Source organism: Colias eurytheme, chromosome 10 (genome assembly GCF_061535395.1).
Source record: "Colias eurytheme isolate Ceu_HAF_F1 chromosome 10, ilColEury1 Martin Lab GWU primary, whole genome shotgun sequence".
Lineage (NCBI taxonomy): Eukaryota > Metazoa > Arthropoda > Insecta > Lepidoptera > Pieridae > Colias > Colias eurytheme.
The window spans coordinates 86,080-112,904 of record NC_142989.1 but is presented as its reverse complement, the minus strand read 5'-3'; the positions used below and the strand labels follow the sequence as shown (position 1 = coordinate 112,904).

The 26,825-nt window shown below is 36.4% G+C and overlaps 3 protein-coding genes across 3 annotated transcripts; 1 reads left to right on the top strand and 2 right to left on the bottom strand.

Annotated features, from left to right (window-relative positions):
• The first annotated feature begins 2,424 nt into the window (after positions 1-2,424).
• LOC149904960 (cytochrome b-c1 complex subunit 10-like) lies at positions 2,425-2,787 on the top strand. Its single transcript, XM_090106286.1, has one exon. It carries the CDS (start codon positions 2,549-2,551, stop codon positions 2,720-2,722), a length of 174 nt encoding a protein of 57 aa, XP_089962412.1. The 5' UTR covers positions 2,425-2,548; the 3' UTR covers positions 2,723-2,787.
• Positions 2,788-3,639: 852 nt separating this feature from the next.
• Positions 3,640-11,695, bottom strand: Cow (Proteoglycan Cow). The gene is made up of 11 exons (XM_090106285.1): positions 11,566-11,695; positions 10,538-10,586; positions 8,177-8,279; positions 7,777-7,908; positions 7,116-7,347; positions 6,807-6,882; positions 6,481-6,579; positions 5,598-5,696; positions 5,098-5,403; positions 4,683-4,789; positions 3,640-4,406 (listed from the first exon to the last, which is right to left on the bottom strand). The coding sequence occupies exons 1-10, from the start codon at positions 11,653-11,655 to the stop codon at positions 4,707-4,709; spliced, it is 1,269 nt and encodes a 422-aa protein (XP_089962411.1). The 5' UTR covers positions 11,656-11,695; the 3' UTR covers positions 3,640-4,406; positions 4,683-4,706.
• Positions 11,696-18,158: 6,463 nt separating this feature from the next.
• Nurf-38 (Inorganic pyrophosphatase Nurf-38) lies at positions 18,159-24,724 on the bottom strand. The gene is made up of 5 exons (XM_090106260.1): positions 24,505-24,724; positions 22,737-23,341; positions 19,835-19,896; positions 19,230-19,339; positions 18,159-18,635 (listed from the first exon to the last, which is right to left on the bottom strand). Exons 1-5 carry the CDS (start codon positions 24,692-24,694, stop codon positions 18,604-18,606), a joined length of 999 nt encoding a protein of 332 aa, XP_089962386.1. The 5' UTR covers positions 24,695-24,724; the 3' UTR covers positions 18,159-18,603.
• Between the last annotated feature and the right edge of the window lie 2,101 nt (positions 24,725-26,825).

Below are 26,825 nucleotides of genomic sequence, written 5' to 3'. Positions count from 1 at the left end.
ATACAAACAAACAAGCATACATGCAGCTCAAACACATTACCCTCTTTCTGGGTCCGTCGGGTAGAAAAAAACAAGGCGATTTGAAAACCACATATTTTTATTTTTTTTGTAGATAAATTTTGTACATTAATATAATTCATCAAAATCTAAATATTCTACTCCTTCAAAGGACTGATCATCACTCTGTTTCGAAGTACTGGCAAGAGGGTACGGGGCATCTTCAGTATCTGTAAATATGATACAGTAAATATGATTTTTTTTCTCATGGTTTGATTGATTAATAGATAGATAGCTGTATGAAAACAGTTATCACTATACTATGTAGTAAAATCTAAACTAGGTACTTTATTTGAGGCTGGTTGGATTGGATATAACTTCTTGACTCAAATTGTGCTGGTCGCACTATAAAAACTAGTTTTTGTTTACATACAAATAACCTCAAATTAAATTGCGAAAACGTAATAATCGCCATACATACATACATTAAACACTCGTTACTAATGGAATATTCTATTTTACGTAGTACTGAGCAAAAATTAATGGAATCTCACCGGTATATTCTGCTGTACGTTTGTAAACGTTTTCCAAATCAGTCAATAAATTTCCAGCTTGAAATTCGGACAAACACCGAATAAAAACTTTATACACCACATCACGGACACCGCTACGTTTAACCTTTTTCATGATGTCTCCTTTTTTATTTAAATTTCTTGTTCTAAATAACAATTTTATCTCAATAATTCTCCTCTTCACGAAAAAAACAACAAATTTTTATTCAACTTGACAGCTACATTGCCAATTCAGGGTTGCCAGGTAATGAAAAACGAATTAGTTCCAAAATAATTAATTTCATCTCTTTTATGTCGTACTATAACTGAATTTAATATAACATACTAAATTGAAAATTCTTATAAAAAAAAACGATACTTACCTTTTTTGTTTAGGTCTATTTTTCATCATATAATAAAATTACATATGTATTATCAAATCACAATCATTTAGATAATATGAATAATCACAATAATGATTTTATGAACATAGGACTAGGGATGTGACCTCGATTCAGAAAAATCGATTACTCAATAATCGATTTTTTTTGTTTAGAAATAAATCTATTTGTGAAAAATCGATTTTTTTTTTTAAAAATAATCGATTTTTGTTTTCACCTCGACTTTTTATGCGAAAAAACCTATTCGATGTAAGGTAAAAGCCCCAATACCGGACCATGTACCAGTACCAGAACACTCCATGCATTTATATATATACCTATATATTTGTGAATATAGATATACAAATACATGGAGTACAAGATGGCGCTGATTTTTTTATCGACTTGTTCAGTAAACTAACTTACCAATTTTTTCATAATACTGAAGTTAGCTGTCAGGTGTAAATTTTAAAATTTATCACAAATTAATTACAGTAAAAAAATACTTCTAAAAATTTTCATTTGTAATTTTTATTAATTTTCACGTGAAATTTTTGAATTAATTTTTTGAAGTGAATCTTCTTTATCGGGGTTGGAAAAAAAATTTAGTGTAACATTTTTTCGTTACGCGTGACATTTTTCCGTTACGCGCCATATTTTTCTTATCCCTACCACGCGTGATTTGACGTATTTCTGTAAAGTTGCATATAGTAAATTATTTTTTGAAAAATAAGGTCATAAAGAAGTTTCACTTCTTACGTGTGTACACTAGTACACGCACACATTTTTTTTGAAGTGAAACTTCTTTATCGGGGTTGGAAAAAAAAGTAGTGTAACATTTTTTCGTTACGCATGACATTTTTCCGTTACGCGCCATCTTTTTCTTATCCCTACCACGCGTGATTCGATGTATTTCTGTAAAGTTGCATATAGTAAATTATTTTTTGAAAAATAAGGTCATAAAGAAGTTTCACTTCTTACGTGTGTACACTAGTACACGCACACATTTTTTTTGAAGTGAAACTTCTTTATCGGGGTTGGAAAAAAATGTAGTGTAACATTTTTTCGTTACGCATGATATTTTTCCGTTACGCGCCATCTTTTTCTTATCCCTACCACGCGTGATTCGATGTATTTCTGTAAAGTTGCATATAGTAAATTATTTTTTGAAAAATAAGGTCATAAAGAAGTTTCACTTCTTACGTGTGTACATGCATACATTTTTTTTATAATAATTTAATTGCCATCAAATATCATGAATATTTTTAGTCTGTCAACTTTAGTGTCATAATTTGTCATCCATCGCACAGATAGCACTATTTACAAAAATCTATTTAAATTGTGTAATTCTTATAATCGATTTATTAAAAATCGATTTTTACCATTAATAAAATCGATTATAAAAAATCGACAATGGAAAAAAAATAATCGATTAAAATAATAATCGATTATTTATTACATCCCTACATAGGACATCACTATTTACGTCACATTGACTCACAGCGGAGTGAATTTGTGAATCTGTCATTAGCCTTTACGTAATTTAAAATTGCGTACCTAGCTAGACGGAGCGATTTGTGTAAAGTTTAACACGAAAAGAGTCCTTACTTTAAAGTAAAAATGATCCCCTTGGGCAGAAAACAGGCTCAAGTGTTGGCCAGCTTTGTACCTTCAATGGTGGCTTTTGGAGGAGCCGCGTTCACGGGATTGCTGTATGCTACAGACTGGAAGGTATTCACTGCCTACATCCCCTTCTACAACGGCAAATACGAAGGCCAGAAGACGGAAGAATAAAGTGTTTGTGTTATAGTTGTATTTAATGTCTTAGTCACCATGTAATTATTATAAGTTCAAACAAATTGGCTGTGTTTAATTTAACCTTTTCTCCGTACTTTACCCTTGGCTATGTCATAGCTTAGTTACCTAGTACATTATATTTTATGCACTGATGAACAAATACTTATATATAAATGTACTTACCTACTGTTTTATAAATAAATCCGCCTTCAAATTTGTGACCTATTTTAGAGACTCATTGACTGAAGTTTTCTAATGGTTATGTAAATAAAACTAGCTTTCAAATATTATATTTTATCTATTAACACCTCTACTCTCTAGACTAGTAGTAAATAGAACACAATATTATTTATCATATAAATAAGCTGTTCAACATTTTAGGTAAAAAAGTGTCATTGAAAACTCATCCACCCATCAATTTTCAGCCAAATCAGTTCAGACTATAGATGAATCAATATGTTATGATTTTCTTTGCTTCTATCTTTATTTGACTCAACATTGATAAGAAAATAATTTGATGAAATGGAACAATAAAACACTAGGAGCGCCTACATTTATTATATTCTAAACTTTATGATATTAACAGTGACCTCTGCCAGATGAACTGCAAAAGTCAGAAGCCTATTGCCTAATTTAGTTTGATTACCAAAAGTCAAAACCATCCATATTTTTATTTATCATTATCTATATTATTTATTTGTAGTTTTCTAAGGTCTACTAAGTACTACGGTGAACATTGCTTTTATTATTTATCTCTGTATTGAAAGCATTCTTATGGGACAAGTTTTCAAATGTATTTTGATTACCAATAATACCATAGGCTTATTGCACCATACAATCTTTATATGTATTAATATTATGCGAGCAAAAGAAGGGTATGAAGGAAACAATAATAACCATTTTTTTTACTTATTTATTTCAAATACACTGTGGAGAATTAAAAAAGTGCAAATAACTGTTTAATTTATAGTGGTCACTTGAATGGATTCTTACAAAATACAGGCTATTATCAAATGTTAAATACATATTATTATAATATTATGGATACAATTATCAATATTCTTCTATTTAAAATCATTTCAATTTATATTCTTATAATAAGTGCTCATGTAAGTTCAACTAATCACCATACTAAATACTAATCCTAATTCATTTAACATCTAATAATATCAAATTTTATTAAGTACTTTGTATATTTGTTCCTTTATATTTTGTAATTAATTAATTTTATGTTTGGACTTGAATCCCCTTGTTTGGGCTATAACATGTAACTGTATGATTGAAAATATTGTGAATTTCAAATGTAGAAATTTTTTTCTTTCAAAAAAGCAAAAATCAAACAACAGAATTATTAAATGAATAATATATAATTCGGGAGAGTTGAGTGGACCGTATTTATGGAAAAACGAAATTCTTTAAAACTCTAGCTTTTTAAAATGTATATTTATTATTTACTAAATATGTATTAGGCCTAAAACTATACGAATAATAACGGCAGATGGTATGAAAGTATAACTTCAAATTCAAGGACTACAAGTCTAAATTAAATTATGCTATAATTTCTATCAACTACCAACATTAAAATAACATGAATTAATAACTTGTCATATTGGAACGAGTATGGGGTTGTTCAGAAGACACTAAGGACGCAACTCATTACGGCCGCTTGTTTGTAAATTATCTGAAAACAAAATAATATTTTTATGAATAAAACACACAGACAATGAAATTCTAATGTTTGTTTAATTCCTAGGAATACTCATTAAGTTCAATTTATAGTTTCTTTTTGCTTAAATTAATTAGATTATTAACTTTTGCCTAAATATTATTGGCGCAGAAGAACCAGAGGTTGAAATTCAGGCGTTGTTTATAGGTCATCATGATAAGGTACATCGCATCTTAATGTAAATATTTTTTTTTCATCGTATTAATAAAAACTTAAATTGGTTTGACGTACTCTAGGCGAGCGCGGTGCGACAAATTAGAACCGCAGGTCGAGGTCGCGGTCGCCGCTGCCACCCGCGTCCTCGTCGTCCGCCGGCACGCCTTCGTCTTCCGTCTCACCTGCATGCCATTATACGAATCTAAGCCTCCTTTCTATTAATTAAAAAGTCATTATATTGATTTTTTTAAAACAAATTACACAGATTGTCGATCGAAATCCCATTCGAATGCAAATATTTTTTTACGATCTATACTTTGTTTTTGTGAATAGGGAAGCGCTGGAACACAACCTCGCCTGATGTTAGGCTAAGACGTGGGCTAAGATCTTCACTATAGACAACTGTGATACTACGACTACTGTATCGAAATTATTTTAAAGGTAGATATCGAGCGACATCAGTGCGCTCAATAGCCAAAGCGTCAAATACCGGGGCAGGGCGGCGCGCCCTTGGTCCGGGAGCCGGGGCGCTCGACGCCGTGCGGGTCCACGCACCAGCACACGGCCAGCGCGGCGTGGCACTGGCGCGGGCGGTAGAAGCCGCGCGCGTCGCACGCCGGCACGTAGGCGCCGCGCGCCCCGCGGCTGGCGCGCGCCAGCGCCGCGCACGGCCGCGCCGCGCGCCCGAGGCACGCGCACCACGCGCCGCGCGACACGCCCCCCGCGCCCGCCCCGCCCTCCGCCGCGCCGCACGACCGCAGGAACGGCCGCAGGCAGCGCTCGCGCTCGTCGTGACCTGCTTGGGACGAGTTTATACATAGATGACTGATATGTTTGTACTGCATTTAAAATGAGTACCTACATCGAGACCCAGTCCGTTCTTATATTTAATTAAAGTCGTCAAATAGTATTCGAGACGGCGTCGCTCTTTTTTAATAGAGGCCGGATAGCGTTACGACCGCAGAAACGATAAGCGTTGAAGGAACTCACTGAGCGCGTAGAGGTCGGCGGGCTGCAGGAGGCCGTCGCGCGCCGTGTCCAGGTGCTCGAACATCCACCTCACCTCCGGCTTGCAGTTCGCCCCGAAGCCTACACGTGACGCAAATTATAATTTGACAAAATAACTCGTTTATCAATCGATTAATTGATAAACGCACAATTCCATACCAAACAAGACGGATAATTATTCCTACTACAGGAATTGAGTTTTAGGTATACCACCATTGCTTTACAATAGATACCTAAACAGATTTTTAAATGTACATCTTCCCTTTAGTTCATACTGTAGCAGCAAAACGTTGTAAAGCCTATATGGGTCCTTTGGGTAAAGCCTGTATGGGTCAAAGTTAATAAAATTTTGAATATCCACAACTTGACGTCTTTTAGCCTTAAATATAAAATCACAAACATGCTACTCACCTTATCATATGTGGAAACTGAAGAATTTATAAAATGAACAGGTGATTATATTATTGTGTAAGAATTGAAATTTAATGAGACTAATGTATTGAAAAGATAATCTATATAAAGCCCTCATTTCACGCATACTTATCCATTTAAACTCACGCACAATCTTATACCTATAAACTCAACCACACACATAAACACACACACACACAAACTTTAACACACGTTATAATGCTGGCACTATGTCTTAAAGAGAGGAAAGCGTCGATCGACTATAGCACAGGTCTAGTACCTAGTTTAGTCCATCGTCGTGTCTTTAATTTATTGTGTAACTATTTTATAATGTGTGTATAAATAAACGTTTTTCATTTTTTTCATTTTCATTTTGTAGTACTAATACTTATTAAAGTAGCAACATATTCTGCACGCTCGTGTGATATAACATGAACCACTAATGAAGTCGCACCGTGCGCCGGCGGCGGCACTCCGCCCGCGTCCTCCATGAGCACGGAGAACCAGTCCAGCAAGCGGTTCGCCATCTTGTCCAGCGCGCACCCCTCCGCCTCTGTAACCACACACATCACAATTCATATTAAGTTTAATGCCAGTAACGCAGCAAAGATAAATATTTCGTCCAGTTTTAAACTAGGATACTTTTAATCGATTAAAAAAGGAGAAGGTTCTCAATTTTTTTTATTGGTCGATTTATATTATTTGTTTGTAAATTATATTATGAAAAATTTTTCTTTCTGCTATTGAATAAGCGAAGTTAAGTAAATATTCACGGTTCACCTTGGTCAGGCCGACGGTAGGATCTCTCCGGCAATACCTCGTTGGTGTGCGTCTCCAGTCTTCGACGCCTTCCATCCTGGAAAAACAATACGTAGCGTTATAACGGTTACGAAAAAGTAAATAAAATGATAATATTATGTAGGTAGTCACTCACTGTATTACTAGCGAAATTTAAACACGTTTTAAAAATTTTATACCCTGCAGGTATAGACATTAGTTCAGCAAAATAATGGATGAATTACTAGGTATTGCGAACTTCTATAAAAGTATGTTACATAATATTATCATGTAGGGCACGTCCAGTGATACCTCATCGAAGCGCGCCCTTGCTCGGTGCGGCCTGTAGGGGCGCAGCGGGGGCACGGGCGCGGGGGCGGGGGCGGCCCGCTCGCACGGGCAGAAGCCGGCGCAGGCGAGGCGCACGGGCGGGCGCGGCCGGTGCACGCAGTTGTGCAGGTCGAGGCGGCACAGCGACGAGTACGTGCGGTTGTCCGACCCGCACAGGAACATGGCGCGCGACGCGCCCGCGCATCCCACGCACCTGCCGAACGATACGTTGTTCTCGTGGAGAGTGTGACACGTGATAAACTAATATCAATAAATTATTCTGTAGAATGACTAGCTGCCACCCGTGTGTTTAAATAAATCGTCACTAACGGCGCTATCTTTCGGCGCCCCATCGCTCGATCGTATCGCGGCGACCCAAAATTATAAGTTTCGTTGCGCATTATTTTTATTATGATTTATGACATGGTTCCTAATAGCCCAAGAACCATGCATGGTGAAAAGAGAAATCTTCATATAAATATGCTAAAACCACCTGATGTTGAAAAATTTTTTGTTCAAACAGTTTTACAACTATCAATTTATACATACGATACGGCATCGTGATCGTATGTCCGTATCCAATTTACAGCATATACACTATATTATAAATTATGTAGGTTTTATAAAGCTTTATCTTCCTTACCTGTCAGTATCAAGGGAGGAGGCGTGTGCAGGGGGTACGGGGGGCGCGGGGGGTGCGGGCGACTCGTAGAACACGTCCTCGTCGTCCGCGCCGCGCTCCCACGGGCTGCTCGCTACCGTCACTATTATGTCCCTGAAGCGTACACCCACTCATTAGAACACTACTTATGCTCTTTTGACATATTTATACATGAAACAACAATATCGTATCATCAATTTCCCATAAGGAGGTTTCAATTAAAGAAGTTCTGCGCAACCTTTACGTTACTTTTCATTCTTCCTTGATCAAATAAAATCTTCCCAAGGTTTTCAAGAAATATAAAGACCGAATAATATATTACATAGATATCATAGGTAACTATATAACATAAAGTTACACATAATACATGAGTTATACCCACCCTCGTCGCAGAACGTCCTTTTTGTTGGCGCAAAGTGCGGTGAAGGAATCCCGCAGTAAACACACCTCGCGCTTTTTGCACACAAGCGCGTGGCAAAGTTCATCTGCAATCATTAATTGATCATGTTAACTCAGAGCGAATCCCTCCTCCGCCCGACTTCTCGTTAACCGACTTAAAAAAATGCCGTTTAGGTAATAAAATATAGAGATAAATCGATCGATATTTCGATTTTGATAATTATTATTGGAATGCTTCTGTCTTCTGGAGGAGACAACTTAAATTTTGTCCGGATAAATTAAGTTAACAATCGGAAGGCTGTTTAATTTTTTATTAAAAGAATAATCATCTTATAAATTTAATGAATAGAAAAAAGATAAAACCTGGACCAAGCCGGGCACATATTAAATGAAGAAATTCAATTCAAATGCTGAAATGGAATTTTTCGCAAAAATATTAAAGTATTCAAATGGATGATAAGGAAAATATCTGGTAGGTACTTGGCTAAACATACTGCATGCACAGACTAATAAATCACTTTTTTATTGGTAGGGTCATTGCGCTGGTTTTCGTCCAGTTATGGGAGTTGCCAACTTTGTGATGCGAAATAAATATTTTGGAGCACCCTTCCTTAAACATATAATATTTTTATTTAGTCCTTATATAGTCTTCTTTAAGATAATATTAAGTGAAAATAAATCATTTTGACGTATCTTTTTATTTAAATTATTTTCTGCAAAAGTAGGGTAAATGCTAGTTTTCGTCCAAAAAAACTGGTTTTCGTCCTAGTGTAAGCTAGTTTTCGACCACCGTGTAGAAAAAGGAGGGTAGGTCAACTATTAAGTTAAAAACCAATTAAAGGTAAATATATACTTTTATTTAATCAACATCACAATTTCTCACTACCTTACAGGTTTAGTTTTACTAATAATAATCAATATAACTAGTCAACACTGAGATCTATGTAGCACTTGGCAGTCTTTATATGCGTTAGTGATGACTGATTAATCATTCGTAATAAAGAAAGGAATGCGTTACTTACAATGTAAATGAATAAAGTAATAATTATAGGACTGAGAAATTACATCAAAAAACAGAAATATTCATTCTAATACTTTGTTTATCAAATGAAACGTACTATATTAAACACAGCCATAATAATACGTTTTAGCTACTAAAATAAACTATACTATACCTTACTGAACTATGCATTATTGTCTTACTGATGCCTTTATTAAAGATTCTTCAGTGTACGTAGCGTTTTTTTTTTCTAGCTTTCTTAGACTCCTTCGAGGCCATCTAAAAACAATAAGATCTTTCTTAGGATACGTTGAGTAAGTAGAATAAAAAAATATTGCATTGGCAAAACAGATCTAGAATAAAAGATGATACTCAAGTGAATGATAATCAAGAAAAATACAGTGTATTATGTCTGACTTACCCCCATTTATGCCACGAATAATTGACTCTACTTCACATAAGGAGAATGATACATGACTGAATGAAAGACAATATTAGGTACCTACAACACTCTGGCCCTCACCAATTATTTATAAGGAAGATACTGAATAGAAAACTTTTCAATACGTAAAAAAGACGAAAAGTACTGCAAAAGAATAGCCATTTTTAATTTTTGTCCACTCCAATACTGATTCATGGACGAAAACTAAAACGTTTAAAGCTAAATTTAGTTTTCGTCCACTTCTTTAAATATTTTTTTATTTTGGCAGCACTGACAAAGCAGTGGACGGAAACCAAAAAATCTAAACTAATAGCAATAAAGATCACTTCGGGAGAAACTATTCAGTATTTTAAAGGTCCGATACAGTAAAAAGAACCTAACAAATATTCACGTAGCTGTTTGAGTTTTCGTCCACTTGGACGAAAACCAAATATTTTGAGAATTTGGTAACCTAGTATCCGTCCACTTAATTTTTCGAAGAGTATTATAAAAAAAGTATGATAAACACTTCTAATTGCGTTTAATAGGCTTATATTTAACTAAACATACGTACCAAAAACATTACGTTAACTAGCTAAAACAGTGATTTAACTTACCATGAACTTTTCTCGCCGGCAAATTTTTCTCTCGCGCGATGACATCTGCAAGGCACGGATGGGAAGCGGCCACTTTTACGTTAATTTTTTGAACTCTCTTCTTGTCAAATCAAATTTTGATGTTGATAGTACTGTTGCTTACACATTAAGGACCGTAAAAAGTGCAAACTTGCGCGGGAAGGTAGGTTTGTATTCAAGTTTTACGCACGTGATTGTAGCAGGTCAGTCAAATGGACGAAAACCGAAACTGGACGGCAAACCAGCGCAATTACCCTATGTGCTTGTATAATATTGTAGTATACTCACTTTGCGGATCGTAGATGTATCGGCGGGAGCGCCGCGTCGTCTGCGCCTCCTGGAATATGCATCACAAACATTACATTGTATAATTTTATTGCAATCGAATGCATTACAAATGAAATGAAACGTTTTAAAAAATCCCGTATGGGGATCGATTTTTTTTTCTATTCATTAAACATATCTACAAATAATAAGGGCGATAATTCTATAATTAGATGGTAGGAATTAACCACGCGGTCTGCTAATTTTCCTTATTTTTCAACCCACTTCGAGGAGGTTGAATACAGGAACAGGATATGAACAATAGAAATCTCGAGTCCTTGCATTAGAATGTCATCATAATTATAAACAATACCTACTACAGGTATGACATGATTCTCAAAGCCCGTTTATAGGATCGGAGAAGTTGGTAATTTTATGTAGGTATATTGATCGGCCGTAGGTATATTGTGTACTCAAAGAATAAGTCATAATAAGAAATCTGAGTCATCGTTTTATTGTAACACAATACATTTTTAATGCAAGCATTTCTTTACACTAGTCTATCTGAAATATAAAAAAGGGAAGTACACTATCTTTATCAACTGAAGAGACTAGGTACATACAAAAAAGTAATTACGTAATTGCAAATTCATACATTTGCAGCTAGACTTTTAAAAGGGTCAAGGTTATGCCGTTTCTTTTGATCTATAGTACCACTGCAGGCACCGAATGCTTTGAAAACTTTGAGTCACTCTCCTTTTGTATTCGTAATATATACCGACTTAGTACTCGAGAGACTAGGTTAAGGAACTGAAATAATGCAGTCATATAGGCCCTCAGGGCACGAACGAGAATCGTTAAGGTTTTCGTCGAAAGGCTTTCACCGCTCTCATTTCAGATTTTAATGACCATAGAATCTCAATAATAAATGTTGTGAATTTAATTTGGGGACTCGATGAGTTTTTGGTGACAGATATCATTATACTTAAAACACTCAAGGGATACGCGTTTTCTTCTGAATCCTATCAAGTCTGGTAGGGATGAGAAAGTACCGGCGCATCATCGAACTCGAAGTCGTGTTCGGGCCTGGCGGCGGCCGCGGCGGCGAGCGCCAGCAGGGCCAGCACGGCGGGAGCGCGCATCGTGTCTAGCGGTGTTCTTCGCGCCGCAGTGTCCGCGCCACTGCCGCGCCGCCCGCGCCCGCCGCCCCAGCCTCTACCACTCAACTATACGCAATTTACACAACCTTCATGCCCGTTTCTAATCAACCTCTCTGAGGCGAGTCGATTGTACCTACTACCTACCCTACCGTTACATATGATTATTAACCGACTTCAAAAAAAGGAGTTTTATCTAAACTGTTTGGACCATAATTAGATAAAGCGCCCGGCAAACTACTTGGCCAAAAAGTAGCGTGGTGGGGGAAGTTTGCGCATCCAGTTTTAGTACATTGTTATATGCGCAAGCTTCCTAGCACGCTACTTTTTGGCCAAGAAGTTTGCCGGGCGCTATACTAATTAAGATCTATTAGACAGGTACCTGGTACATATATATAAATATGGCGTGAATAGGTAATTAAATGCCTGCCAACAAAACCGTCAAAAAAATATAGGTATGAATTATAAACTTTATTAACGAATTATAGACTCGATTAATTATTATTACTTTTCATTTTCAAATGTACCTAGGTAGTAGGTAGCAAGATCGAAAATCAATTATTTAGAATGTCACCGTACCGTATACCTGCTGAACGTCCTCAAACACGTCAGGCAACCTGCGCAGGAATATACTAATATAATATATTGTATAATATAATACCTGTACGGTAGACAGTAGCGTGTATGGCCTACATTATTAGAATCATGTAAATTAAAAGGTGTACAAAATACGAATCAATTTCATCATCTAACTAGTTAGTGTACAATTAGAAAATAAACAAAAATAAAATTTAAACTCGTTGTTCACATTTTAGACACTTGAAACTTGCCGCGTCTGAATCATTAATCTTTGTCGCGAAGGCTCGACCGGTATGTCCCGTATCCACACTCCCAATCCTGCATCCCCGCGCCGGCCCGCCAGCCTCTCGCGAGTCGCAATAGTCGCGCGGCGAACCTCCGCCACCGACCTCACTAGGGACGTTCTACGACGAACCAGCTTTTGTTTATACATACATACATACAATCAAATTTCAAAATATATACAGTGTACACTTAAAAGCTGAATCATATTATTTTTATCTTGAATGTAATTTTAATAAAAGCGCAATTGTTTGAATATAATTCATAATATGAACGAACAACTTGAGAATTTTTTTAAGCTATTGCATAGCTTCTATCGCGGTCCTTGAGCGCGGGGACCGAATCCAGAAATTCCGTAATGAAAATACCTCACGCTCCCCACTCCGACAGGCACGTAGGTGTGGTTTGAAGGCATAGCATGCAATAGCTTTACCGCGGCAGTCCCCGAGTGCCACACGTCTTTTTTTTGTCAGATTAAAAATGTCAATTTTTCAATTATATGTATGCTGTTTTTTTTTTGGTTGGTAATAGTAGAATATATTGTGTACATATACACATTTGTTGCAAGCAGCCCATCACTAGTGTTTACGGGCGCAGAGGTGCGGGGTGCGGGGTCGCGGGGCGCGGGGTCGTGGCCGGGAGACGCGGCGGCGCGCCCCGCCGGCGCCCGCAGGCCGCTCGCGATCGATGCCTCATTCTGCGGGTTGTACTGTAAAATGTTATACACCTGATGCATTAACGCTTTGTTCATAATATGTAATGATACCCTAAGTTTTAATTTAAAATGCTTAACTATTGAAACAAAATAATGACACCAATATTTAATTACCGCAGTGTTACTTAATGATCTAAGCCGCAGTGTACAGTTTACTCCTTACGTTATTAACGGTAAAAAAACAGATTATCCGCCGAAAAACTAAAAGTCCTATGAAAAAGTCGAATGGCAAAGTTGTAGATCAGATGAAAAGATCTATGACTTGATGAGATGACACTTCTTTCAAAAATGAAAAAAAAAAACAAGATTTTGGTTTTTTAATTTTATCTTTTACAAACAGTTTTTTCATGAAATCTGGTGAAAGCTTACTTTCTATGTCCCAAATACGATGTAATTTATTTGATTTGAAATAATTATGTTGTTACCACAGGTTGTTACCTTATTTAACTACAATTAAAATCAAAAAGTATCCTTATTATTATCAATCGAAAATTCACACGTTCAACTTCAAATATCAGCTATTTTCAAAAAGATGGTGCTTTCTGTTCGTGTAACGGTGTAAGTTGTGTCTTAGAAAATGCAAAACCACATTACATATTTGAATTTGCTGGAAAAAGAAAGAAAAGTATCGTAAATTCATTCATTTGGCCAATAAGCCAGAAATCGACACTAAAAAACCCTTAATTCGCAAAGCACGATGTAGTGCTGCATTTTTGGTAGGTATGTTGTTTGGATCAGTTAAGATGATGTACTTAAATCCCAATTTGCAACTTCGAAAAAGTTGTGCTCACTGCGCACCGCGTGATAAACTGCGATAATTTGGGACTTTTTCACTTTTTGCTCTAAAAGTCATAAACTATGCGTGTCCGACAAGTAACATTCACGACATAAATGAAGCTTATTAAATTTGCAACAATTTAAGCCTAACCGCAGCTCTCTAAACCTTAAAACAACTAAGCTGTGGCCTTTCAAAGATAGTCAGTTTTTCCCGAAAATTTGAAATTTTTAGTTTTGCTCCCGTTTGAAGCAAAATATTGGCAAAGTTCGCTTGTTCTATGAGAAGGTCGTAGAATAAAGTTGTAGAAAATTTAATTTTCTTTTATTAGAGTACAACACAATCAATCACAATCTGCATATCAAAACATAAGCTGGGAGTACCTCCACGCGGTGAAGGCGGTAACAGTGTAAACTGGCTAAAACTCCCATCAACTAAAGAAATGCCTTCGGGCTTACCTTCGGGCTTATGTTTTGGTTTTGATTTTCGCACAAGATAGTACCTAATTGGAAGTTGCCTACCCGGTAACGCAGGGGAGCAGCCAAAAAACTATTGTCTTATTAACGCGAACGAAGTCAGTCAGCTGTTCTCGGGTTTCTCATTCTTTCAGATATACTTATTTGATAATAAAGTCTTTTTCTCAGTGGTATCTTCATGGTACTGTGAAATCTCCACCACGAAAATCCACACAAAAACTAGATCTAAATCTAATTGCAATAGCCAATAAGTGTTAGGTATCTCTTACTTTCAGGAACTAAAACTATCATGCAAGCAACTAACTAATCATGTTTTAGGCATTGAGATACATAAGTGATGTAGACGACACCGCCTACATCACTTATGTTCCGCTCAACATACGGTTTTTTTTAATGGTTTTAAAGTGAAACGCATCAAATATGCCTTCGTGTGTGTTACGATATTGCACAAATAATACGGAAAAGTGCAAAGGAATAACGTTCATCGGTAAGTACCTAACTAGATAATAATTTTTAAAACTTAGTTAGAGCAAAAAAATGGCGCATAGATTTTGTTCGTGGTGTCTCCTCCATACGTAGTTATATTATCTCAATGGTTTAGGGTTGATTTTTTAGTCGAAAAAGCATCACTACATAGTATAAAACAAAGTCGCTTTCCCTGTCCCTATGTCCCTTTGTACGCTTAAATCTTTAAAACTACGCAACGGATTTTAATGCGGTTTTTTTTAATAGATAGAGTGATTCAAGAGGAAGGTTTATATGTATAATAACATCCATTGAATAGTGGAGAAGTACTGTTATTTTTGAGGTTTCTAATGTGATGTCGTAAATTTTTACATTTTTTCCGCTTACATTGCAAACGCAGGCTGAACCCTACGAGTTTTATCAAAATAATGTACTAAGTATTATACACATTGAAAAGGTCTACAGAAAAGTCCGCGATGGTATATGTCTATCTCTTATGGATAACCCACAATAACTTTTTTTTGTCATTTACTTTTTACGACAAATAATGGCTAATTTTCGATGCGATTTTAACCAATACAGCATTAATCCTTAACCAATTAAATACCTTGAATACACTGTTCATTTAATATAGATCTATATGGCCCTTTACACCGTATGATTTAAGTGAATATTTTCGAAGATATTACAGATTTAAAAATTGCGGGACGTAGCGTTTGCGGCGGTACCGGCCGGCCGCCCGATTATCGGGCGAGTCGAGCGGGCCGCTATGTTTTTAATTTTATATAAAACGTTCACAGTTTTTCCGTAATGTAGGGGAGACCGAGGGGAGTTGAAACAATTTTCACGTTTTGTTCAATATAACTCAAACTATAATCAGAAATCTTGAGGTACTAGTACCAATCGATAGGTTATTCTATACACTTGCGAATGGTTAGCAAAAAGAAACTGTAAGCCTTAAAAAATGTGGTGAAAAATCGATTTAACCGTAACAAGTCAACTTGTTTCAACTCTCCTCATACCGAGGTAAGATGAAACAGAGGTCGAGGAGAGTTGAAACATTACGATTTTGGGCAGTAATGGGAGCTGCAAAATAAAAATGATGATTTGATTTAAAGGTTTTAATTAAAATCAATCTTTTCAAGTAATCAATAACCTTTTTAGTAATATTTTAATGACATATCAGTCAAGTAGGTCTAATACAAATAATAAACTCGTTAATTACTAAAAATTAACATGACGCATAAGCGTAACATCAATTATAATCAGTCGAATCAACAAAATGTTTTACTGCAATCTTATAGAACTAAATCTTTGACATAAAATAGTTATTAACTATCAGTAATTTTGCACGCCTCATAAGCGAAGCGTTGAGGTGGGTACTACTGTCACTTCGCGCAAAACATCTGATTTTTCAAACTTAAAATGTCTTTATGTATCATACATTGCACTTGTAAGATAATACATACAAGAAAAAACACTATTTTTAACATTCATGATATTTTTGATGTCATTTTTGTTATTTAAACTAGTTAAAAAACAGTTTAAAAAAGTTCTGTCTTGGACGTCCGTGTGTCTGTATGTGCGGAGGATTTTCTTGTTAACACGATAGCGACCGAAATATTTTACTAATCGAGTCTTTTTTTTGCTCTTACGCTTGAGTATGCTCAGGAATAGAACCCTTTCATTTTTCAGGGTCTGATTCGATTTGGTTTAATTGTTATTAAATAAACAAAAATAATAATTAATAAATAATTATTAAAAAAAATTATGAGGCGTGCACTTTTGGATTTTCCAAACTATTTTTAAGTACTTATTACAATCAGTGCTATAAATTATTTAAGTAAAATACTCGAAAAGAATGTCAAAGATCAATTGGAAACACATTAATCTGACAAGTAGTTTGAATATGGCTCCATACAGCAAATGCAGCAGGATTAATCCTCTTCTCCTTCATCACCTTTTTCGTTTCCTCTCTTTTTTTGAGAACCTTAACCTTTTTAGTTTAACTGCCTGGTTTTGATCTTTTTCTTGCTTTAGTTTCTTCAGTAGGGATGTTGAAACAAATAAACACATTAAATCAACAATAAAATGCATTAATCCTTGTACTTTTTATTTCTTAGCTATAATCAGATGTTAAATTTAAACCGAGGAGAGTTGAAACAGTCTGTTTCAAAACACCTCAGTGAGAAAAAACCTCCCAATTTTTATTCAAATCACGATCAAGCAGTAAATACACAGAAATCAAATTTACCAAGTATATTTCATGAATATATAGATAATGAGATTTCAAAACGTATATAACTCAACCCAAAATACAAAACCACTAATAAAGTACGAGCATCGTAAAAATTCGTGAAATACTTACTTTTAGCGATTTTCGGCACATGTCATTCAGAACTACACAACTGCATAACTGACGTCATCGGCGTAAACTGACGCGATAGCGGGTTGTGGGAGGTGGTTATAAAAAACGATTCCAGATCGCTAACGGTTTTAGGTTCCTAGAAATCGGGACTGTTTCAACTCACCTTTGTTTCAAAACCCCTCGGTCTCCCCTATTTTGTATCAGCATTGCACCCGTGCGAAGCCGGGGCGGGTCGCTAGTAATCAAATAAAGTTTTATGTGGAACGTACCTTAAAGCTGCGTTTCCAAGTAGCTCACTTTTACTTGGCAAATTGAATTTTACTTCAACCCAAATCCAAAACAAACCATTCCATAAATATTATGTATCAAGTCTAAAACACATCAAATATTTTTTCAGTGATTTTTTTTCTGAATGGATATCCCTAAAATTCACTAGAGGTAGTGACAAAATAATTCAAATGGCAACGCTGCTGCTCCCTGGCCGCTGGCCAGTTGGCCACACGAGCTCGACGCGACCGGCCGCGAGTAACGGACTACTTGTCCCAAACGCTAATGTCGGAGTCTAGAGCCATAATTAAGGTTGCCTGGAAGAAATCGCTTTTAAGCGATAAGGCCGCCAAATTGTACATTTAAGTTAATATCGTTTTTGTAAATTTTGTTTTTGTGTGCATTGTACAATAAAGTGTTTTCTATCTATCTATCTATCTAACATCGAATCATTTTTGTCGACCACAGTTAATGTAAAACTATACTATATAATAGTTAAACATTTCTTATCTTATAAAACACATCAAAGGGATAAGGATTTTAAGAAATAAAAAGTGCTCCTTGTAACTAACCATTTAATATAAAACATACCTATTTATATTATTGATACCGGACAATCGGCTCATTCTATTAATTATTATCCTTATTCATTAAGATACAACCCAACAATAAATACAAACGTGCAATAGTTACCTACTGCTAAAACATGTACAGTGACGTCACAGCACCCACAACCGACTACACCGGCTTTTATTGCATATTATAAAAGACATAGACAACTATTCCGTTTTAACACAAAACAGTGACAGGGTTTAAATAGTGAAGGTAAAAGAGCCAAATAAAAATTAACTTTAAATTGAATTGTGACTAAAACGATAATTATGATTTACTCGTTGAAACGTATAATAATATAATGTTTGTAGCGCATTACGCAAACTCTAACATATACGCGACGTCAGCGCTCGGCGAGTGTCGGACAAAGCGCAGCGGCGGCAGCGCAGCGCGCTTACAGGCTCGATATGTAGTGCCACTTATCCACTGGAAACAAATAATAACAAATCATCGCACGCATCATCCAATAAATATGACAGTCGGTTATTGAGTAACCCATTCCACATACTACATATTTTAATCCTGCAAGGAGTCGCCCGCTCGGCGGATCACCCCATGGATACGTATTATTAGAAACTAGCTGCGCTCCGCGGTTTCGGTTGGTCTTAGCGTAATGATAAAGAGCCTTCCTCGATGAATGGGCTATCTAACACCAAAATAATTTTTCAAATCGGACAAGCCGTTCCTGAGATTAGCGCGTTCAAACAAACGAAGTTCCTGCTAAAATACACGATATAATATCGATGGAGTGAAAGGCGAGGTCACGAACCGAACCGAACTCGTTCGGGCAACTCAGTGCCATTTATAAAATATACAATACAATGAAGTCAATAAAAGTGAATGTGCATATTTTAATTGATTGCGCACAATTTCTATTCATGTTTTGTCACTATCAAAGTACATAATCGGATACAAATGTTGTATAATAAGGGGGATTTATTTATGATACTACAGTTACATCATCATCATTTATGTAATGACATAATATTTCAATAGGCATCAGGAGTGGTGCGTGTGTACCTGCGTGCGGGACGGGCTGCGGCAGCGCGGCGGGCGGCGCGGCGGCCAGCGCGGCGGCCGCGCCCGCCCGCTCCGCGCGGAACGGGCTGCCCTCCACCGTCACGTTCATCCTGCGCACAGACCGACCATTCAGTTACGTGCCTATATATATCTCGGTCTAGCAAGACAAAGGAGGCTGATCGCCTGTCCCTAAACGAAATCGATCAGTGAAACAGATGTATAAATAATAATCCATCCGCCCCTTACCCCACTAGGGGACTTCACGCTAACCGTAGAAACTGCTTTCCGAATCGGTGGTAAATGGTAAAACTATGTTGTGACGATTCAAAAGTACTTCTAAAAGAAGTCTTATTGAGTAAATAAATGTTTGTGTTTCAGATTGCACACGGCCCTGAGATCAAGTTTCCTCTGTCTCTGGCCTACGCCAAAATTATTTCATAAAAAACACTACCTACTATTTTTTTTTACAAAAAACATCTACAACTTCGCCACGCCAGAAATCGGATTTACGTGCGCCTATGCCCTATAGGTGTTTCACATCAAAAATCAAAGTTCAAGCGAACAAGTCGCAGCCACAATTCATTACGAAATGATAGGTAACTCACTTGTTAATGTCGTCCGCGTTGGTGACGGCGCCCGACACGAGCCCGCGCCAGAACTCGTGGACCTGCACACGTACCACACATACCACATTAATTAATGTGGGTTGATTTCATACCATCAAGCTGCACCACACTAAGTTTTGAAAAAAATCTAGTTTGTTACATTTAGCACCATAGGAATACGTGCGATGGGATTTACGGGGAGGTAAAGTGACGGAAGTTAAAGTGACGGGCGTTAATGTGGCGGGAGGTAAAGTGACGGAATCTAAAGTGACGGGAGGTAAAGTGACGCAAGTTAAAGTGACGGGAGTTAAAGTGACGCGAGTTAAAGTGACGGGAGTTAATGTGACGGGAGTTCATGCGGCGGGAGGTAAAGTGACGGAATCTAAAGTGACAGGAGCTAAAGTGACGGGAGATAATGTGGCGGGAGGTAAAGTGACGGAAGTTAAAGTGACGGGAGTTAAAGTGACGGGAGTTAATTCGGCGGGAGTTAAAGTGACGCGAGTGAAAGTGGCGGGACTGCGGGAGTTAAAGTTAAAGTGAAATTTAGTCAAAATTATTTCGATTTAGGGAATAGATACTTAGGGAAACTTTAAATGTAGTTTAAAATAACGCATGACAAAAGTGACGGGAGGTAGTGACGGAAGTTAAAGTGACGGGAGTTAATGTGGCGGGAGTTAAAGTGACGGGAGGTAAAGTGACGCGAGTTAAAGTGACGAGAGGTAAAGTGACGGGAGTTAAAGTTAAAGTGAAAGTTAAAGTCAAAATTATTTCGATTTAGGGAATAGATACTTATAGGGAAACTTTAAATGTAGTTTAAAATAACGAATGACAAAAGTGACGGGAGGTAGTGACGGGAGTTAATGTGGCGGGAGGTAAAGTGACGGAAGCTAAAGTGACGGAAGTTAGTGACGGGAGGTAAAGTGACAGGAGGTAAAGTGACGCGAGTTAAAGTGGCGGTAGTTAAAGTTAAAGTGAAAGTTAAAGTCAAAATTATTTCGATTTAGGGAATAGAGAATTATAGATAATAAAGGGAAACTTTAAATGTAGTTTAAAATAACGAATGACAAAGTGACGGGAGGTAGTGACGGGAGTTAATGTGGCGGGAGGTAAAGTGACGGAAGTTTAAGTGACGGGAGTTAAAGTGACGCGAGTGAAAGTGGCGGGAGTTAAAGTGACACAAGTTAAAGTGACAGGAGGTAAAGTGACGCGAGTTAAAGTGACGGGTATGCACCCGGGTTTATCCGGTTTCGAAAAACCCGGGTAAACCCGGGTATTTGATGATCTTGAGAACCGGGTCTGAATAATATGAAACCCGGTTGTCCCGGTTCCAACCAAAATATTAAAATATAAAGTATTATTTATATTTTGCTGCATTATTTTAACAAATTTATTCTATCTGGCAACGTCAGACTCACGTGCATCGCCAATTTTCGTGCCACGCCTCAAGCGTAGCTCTGATTGGTTATCTAACCTTAGATGCTATAGGTTTCCTAGTTAGTTGTATTACCAAAAAAAAAAAAAAATTTGGCTTCGAAAATGACAAAAATTAGGCTACAGAAATATTTTTATTACATTTGTCGTGAATTTGAAAAGCTGTTGGGTTGACTGTTTCACATAAGTAATGATCCAGTCATGTTTTTGTTTTTGGTATCAAGCTGAAATTTATATCGAATACTCAAGTCTACGGTCCCTTGATGCTGTGAAAAAGTCAAACTCACAAGCCAACGCATCAAAAGATACAGTCGTAAATGCTGAAAATTTTCGCAAATTTCGACATTTACATGGAACTCAAAACCTACAGGGTACTTCTCATGAACACAGAGCCTTGAAATTTGGTAAAAGTAACGTCTTATAAGTTATAACACAGATAAAGGAAAAATTGCTAGAAACATAAATTTTTAAGTCACAACATTATAAAAAAAATAGGTTCGTTCGGAGCCCTCGGAGCGCGAGTCCGACTCGCTCTTGGCCGGTTTTTTGCTTTACAGTTTGCATTTAATGAATAAGGTTTAAGTTTACATGTGATATTATGATAACAAGGTACTTTTATAAGACTGATAAATAAAGAGAAGTATTGAAATTTTGTTTCTTTATTAATTTAATAAAATAAGACATAAGCCGCGTAAAATAAAAGGCCAATCAGGTACTTTTACAGTTACTTTTGTTTTATTTTGTATTTTTTTCCCAGGTATTATAAAATAACCGGGTAACCCGGTTCTACCCGGTTCTGAACTCGATTTGGAACCGGGTTTCAGAAACTTGGAACTAGACTCGGTTCTGCATGCCCTAGATTTACATCGTCTTTTTATCCAAAAACCCCTAAATCGTTACTTATTTAAGGGGTTTTGGATAAAAAGAAAAAATATTCGGACTTTCACAGACGAGATGAATTGTGTGAATCTGTTCGTGTTGTCTTCGATGAAGGGACATGCTATCTGTTGAGATGATTAAACAACCATCTCAACCATTATTTCCTGGATCACAATATTCTAGGCGTTGCCCCGGTATGACAAAAGTAAAGAACATCAATCAAGTTGTCGGTTAAAACTAAATGCTAAAGTAAAAGATAATAATATGTACTTGAAACTTAAATTTCTATAGGAGATATGAATACAGGAACAAGTAAATATAAATATTGAATTGGAATTAATATGTACACAATCAATATTTATGAGGCAAACAGTTAACAAACACACGATAATATTATCATAAAGATAAATAAGACTTCATATAATTGAAGAAGATTATTTTTAACACACATACTTTCATTTCAATTTTCAATTAATTTTTTCCAAACTTCTATAGTTAGTTACCACTTTTGAAACTTTTTGAAAAGTGGCATATTTGCTGCATATAAACTAAATCTGACTATGTCACTAAATGTGGGGGGCGGCAGGCTCACCTCGTCGACGACGCGGTGCGCGAAGGCGGCGTCCTTGGCCTCGCCGTCGAAGGCGAACTGGTTGCGCGGCTTGCCGTCGGGCACCTTGTACAGGCGGAACCACTCCACGGTGGCGCGCAGCAGGCCCGGGCACTCGCGCTCCACGTCGGCCACGTCTTGCAGGCGCGCGGCGGCCGGGTCGCGCACATCCACCGCCAGCAGCTTCCAGTCCGTCTCGCCCTCGTCGATGAGCGCCAGCGTGCCGAGGATCTTCACCGTGAGCACGTCGCCGCGCGCCGCCACGCGCGAGCCGATCTCGATCACGTCGATGGGGTCGTTGTCGCCGCGCGCCTGCGTGCCCGCGTCCACGTGCTGCGGGTTCTCCCACGTCTGCGGCAGCGCGCCGTAGTTCCAGATGTAGCCGTGGTGCGGGAACACGTTGCTGACGAACCGCAACGCACCCTTCTTCACGTCCTGCTTGATGGGGTTGAGCGGCTCGCCGAGGCTGATCTCCATCTTGGCGTTGGACCAGCGCGGCACCTCCACGACCATGTGCGCCAGCCGCTGCTCGCGGTCCGCCCACAGCGGGATGTCGTGCAGCGGCGATATGGGGCCGCTCTCGTCCTCTGTGGCCGAACATTTCCTTAGTTTATTAAAATTTAAAACACATTATATTAATAATGTATTTTTAAAGTCGTAAACAACATCATCGAGAAGAAAAATATATAAAAATCGAGAAACTTAAATTAAATTTGCACTTTTAATAATAATTATTATAAGTACGAGCAATTTTATGTTCTTACTAGCTTCGCCCGCGTTTTGAAAGAAAAACCCGCATAGTTCCCGTTCCCGTGGGATTTCCGGGTTGAAACCTATCCTATGTGTTAATCCAAGTTACCCTCTATATGTGTGCTAAATTTCATTGTAATCGGTTCAGTAGTATTTGCGTGAAAGAGTAACAAACACACACACATCCTCACAAACTTTCGCATTTATAATATTAGTAGGATATTTACTGCAAATAAATTATTTCTAATTTTTTGTATTTTTTTTCTTTTAATACCTACATAGAGAAATATACATTCTTAATATATTATATAGATAGTTAAATTTTCTTGTTAATATAATGAGTTATAAAATATAATTGTACTTTATTCACATGTTCAAATTTAACTATCAATAATTCAAATCACATAATTTAAAAGTCTTCTTTTCACTTCTTAAAGTGCACAAATCATTAAATGTGAGTAATATTACATCAGTTATCAGTAAATAATACTTTAAGCACAGTATTACATTAAGATAATAAAAATAAAATTAATCAGGAAGTTGTGATGAAGGCATTAACATTTCAAGATTATATTGATTATTGTAAGTAAATAAGCTGTGTCTATAGACATTTATGAGTAATGCAGAACATTTTCATTGGGTTTATGCTCACACAATAAAATTAGTTTTTTAATTGGTTGAATGATGAAATGATGATCTTCATTTTGTCAAGAGATCTACATATTAGAATTTATTTTTAAAGCTTAATTTATAGTAAAATATTTATATAATATTTCTGCAAGTTATTATTAAAGGTAATAGTCTTTCTTTTTTTCTTCAATAAATGATATATGATAAACAACCAATTCCTATTACCTAGATTATCTATTAGCGACATTTATGAGTAGCAAATACCTATATATGATAATTAAGTAGATATAAATTGAACCTTTTCTCTAACATCAAGATAGGTTCGTGACGTAAAGATAGTTTTTATCAGTGCTTATGTATCTAGACTTACTGAAATAGACTCTATAGTCGGGTGAGTATGCGGATCCTCGTTCCTCGGCAATGTACATTTTAGAATTTGTTTTTTGAGCGGCTACTGTCGCAAAATTACTTTGCAAAATTAAAGTGTTAACCGGCGAACACAGCTGTTTAGTGAATGCCAAATTCTTCGTAACGGCATAGGCAACGCGTGTTAGTGACATTTTTAACGTTTGACGTGTTCGCTTTTTAATACAGATAAAAAATACGCAGATAACACTACACTGTGAACACTGCACTCACGTCTGTGCACGTCTTATATTTCCGTGGTGCACGAAAAAAGGAAAGTAAATGAATGATTTAAACACGAGTATGTATTTTTAATATGAATGAAATGAAAAATTTATTCAATCCACCATTAAATTATAAAATTGAATAGGTATACGCAGTTCAATAAAGAAACGAATCTTCAATGGCGGCGCTTATCATTCCCTCTCGCTTACACACGGCGGCCGTACGGCATGCAAAATAAAAAATGGAAAAATAAAATCACAAAAATGTATTTGATTTTCCCTATAATAGTATTTAAATCATAAATTTACAATGACAATTATGCATATTTGCGAAAGTAAATAATGTTTTATTGGAATTTGACAAAATATGTTCTTTGGGAAAAGTTGTTCAGTTTTATGGGCTCATTACAAAATGGGGATTTTGTTACATTCTGTATACGTAAATATGATAATTCATATAAATACACAAATACCATAACAAAAAAGTTTGTCAACAAACAATTTGAAATAATTAATAAAATAATTATCCATTTACTGTGTCCATTTACGTTATTTTTATTTTCCTTTTTGCTGACCCTACCATACGTCAGTGTCAGCTTTGGCCGCCATTGAAGATTCGTTTCTTTATTGAAACACAATATATAAATTTTATATGTACTAGGTAGTTACTCGCTTTTAAATAAATATATTAATTATTTAGACCCTATGGGACCGTATGACCTTAGACTTAGAGCAATAAACTAACGCACAGACTAGTAACTAGTAACTAGCGTAACTAGTGACTAACGATAGTTTAATCACTAAAGCTAAGCTACAGTGCGACACAAAAGAGATGAAAATAAATGAGGGCGCCACCGTCGCTCATATAGCAACACTGATACTGCGACGCAAGCGATCTTGATACTATAGAATAAAAATCCAAAAATCTATATAATATAATCTAAAATAAATACCGCGATTTAAACCGTTATAATTGTTTCATTGTAGCAATAGTGTAATTTAAGACAAAAATACATTAGTATTTTAATTGACCTATCTAGGTCAAATTTTACTTAAATGTATTTGGAATTAGTTATTTTATAAAAATCGGTCAAGTGTTTAGACTGCAGAGGCGCACATAGAATCAAACATACAAACAAACAAGCATACATGCAGCTCAAACACATTACCCTCTTTCTGGGTCCGTCGGGTAGAAAAAAACAAGGCGATTTGAAAACCACATATTTTTTTTTTTTTTTTGTAGATAAATTTTGTACATTAATATAATTCATCAAAATCTAAATATTCTACTCCTTCAAAGGACTGATCATCACTCTGTTTCGAAGTACTGGCAAGAGGGTACGGGGCATCTTCAGTATCTGTAAATATGATACAGTAAATATGATTTTTTTTCTTATGGTTTGATTGATTAATAGATAGATAGCTGTATGAAAACAGTTATCACTATACTATGTAGTAAAATCTAAACTAGGTACTTTATTTGAGGCTGGTTGGATTGGATATAACTTCTTGACTCAAATTGTGCTGGTCGCACTATAAAAACTAGTTTTTGTTTACATACAAATAACCTCAAATTAAATTGCGAAAACGTAATAATCGCCATACATACATACATTAAACACTCGTTACTAATGGAATATTCTATTTTACGTAGTACTGAGCAAAAATAAATGGAATCTCACCGGTATATTCTGCTGTACGTTTGTAAACGTTTTCCAAATCAGTCAATAAATTTCCAGCTTGAAATTCGGACAAACACCGAATAAAAACTTTATACACCACATCACGGACACCGCTACGTTTAACCTTTTTCATGATGTCTCCTTTTTTATTTAAATTTCTTGTTCTAAATAACAATTTTATCTCAATAATTCTCCACTTCACGAAAAAAACAACAAATTTTTATTCAACTTGACAGCTACATTGCCAATTCAGGGTTGCCAGGTAATGAAAAACGAATTAGTTCCAAAATAATTAATTTCATCTCTTTTATGTCGTACTATATGTCAGTAGTTACTTATACATATTATTATGAATGTTTTTTTTTTATAATCGTAATAAA

Coding starts and splice junctions, on each gene's coding strand:
- Nurf-38 (XM_090106260.1), bottom strand. CDS start 24,694: ATGTCACTAACACGCGTTGCCTATGCCGTTACGAAGAATTTGGCATTC. Junction 19,897..22,736: donor CGCACCGCGTCGTCGACGAG/GTGAGCCTGCCG, acceptor GTACGTGTGCAG/GTCCACGAGTTCTGGCGCGG. Junction 18,636..19,229: donor GCAGCCCGTCCCGCACGCAG/GTACACACGCAC, acceptor ATTTGTTTCCAG/TGGATAAGTGGCACTACATA.
- LOC149904960 (XM_090106286.1), top strand. CDS start 2,549: ATGATCCCCTTGGGCAGAAAACAGGCTCAAGTGTTGGCCAGCTTTGTA.
- Cow (XM_090106285.1), bottom strand. CDS start 11,655: ATGCGCGCTCCCGCCGTGCTGGCCCTGCTGGCGCTCGCCGCCGCGGCC. Junction 10,587..11,565: donor TCGAGTTCGATGATGCGCCG/GTACTTTCTCAT, acceptor TGCATATTCCAG/GAGGCGCAGACGACGCGGCG. Junction 8,280..10,537: donor ATACATCTACGATCCGCAAA/GTGAGTATACTA, acceptor TAATGATTGCAG/ATGAACTTTGCCACGCGCTT.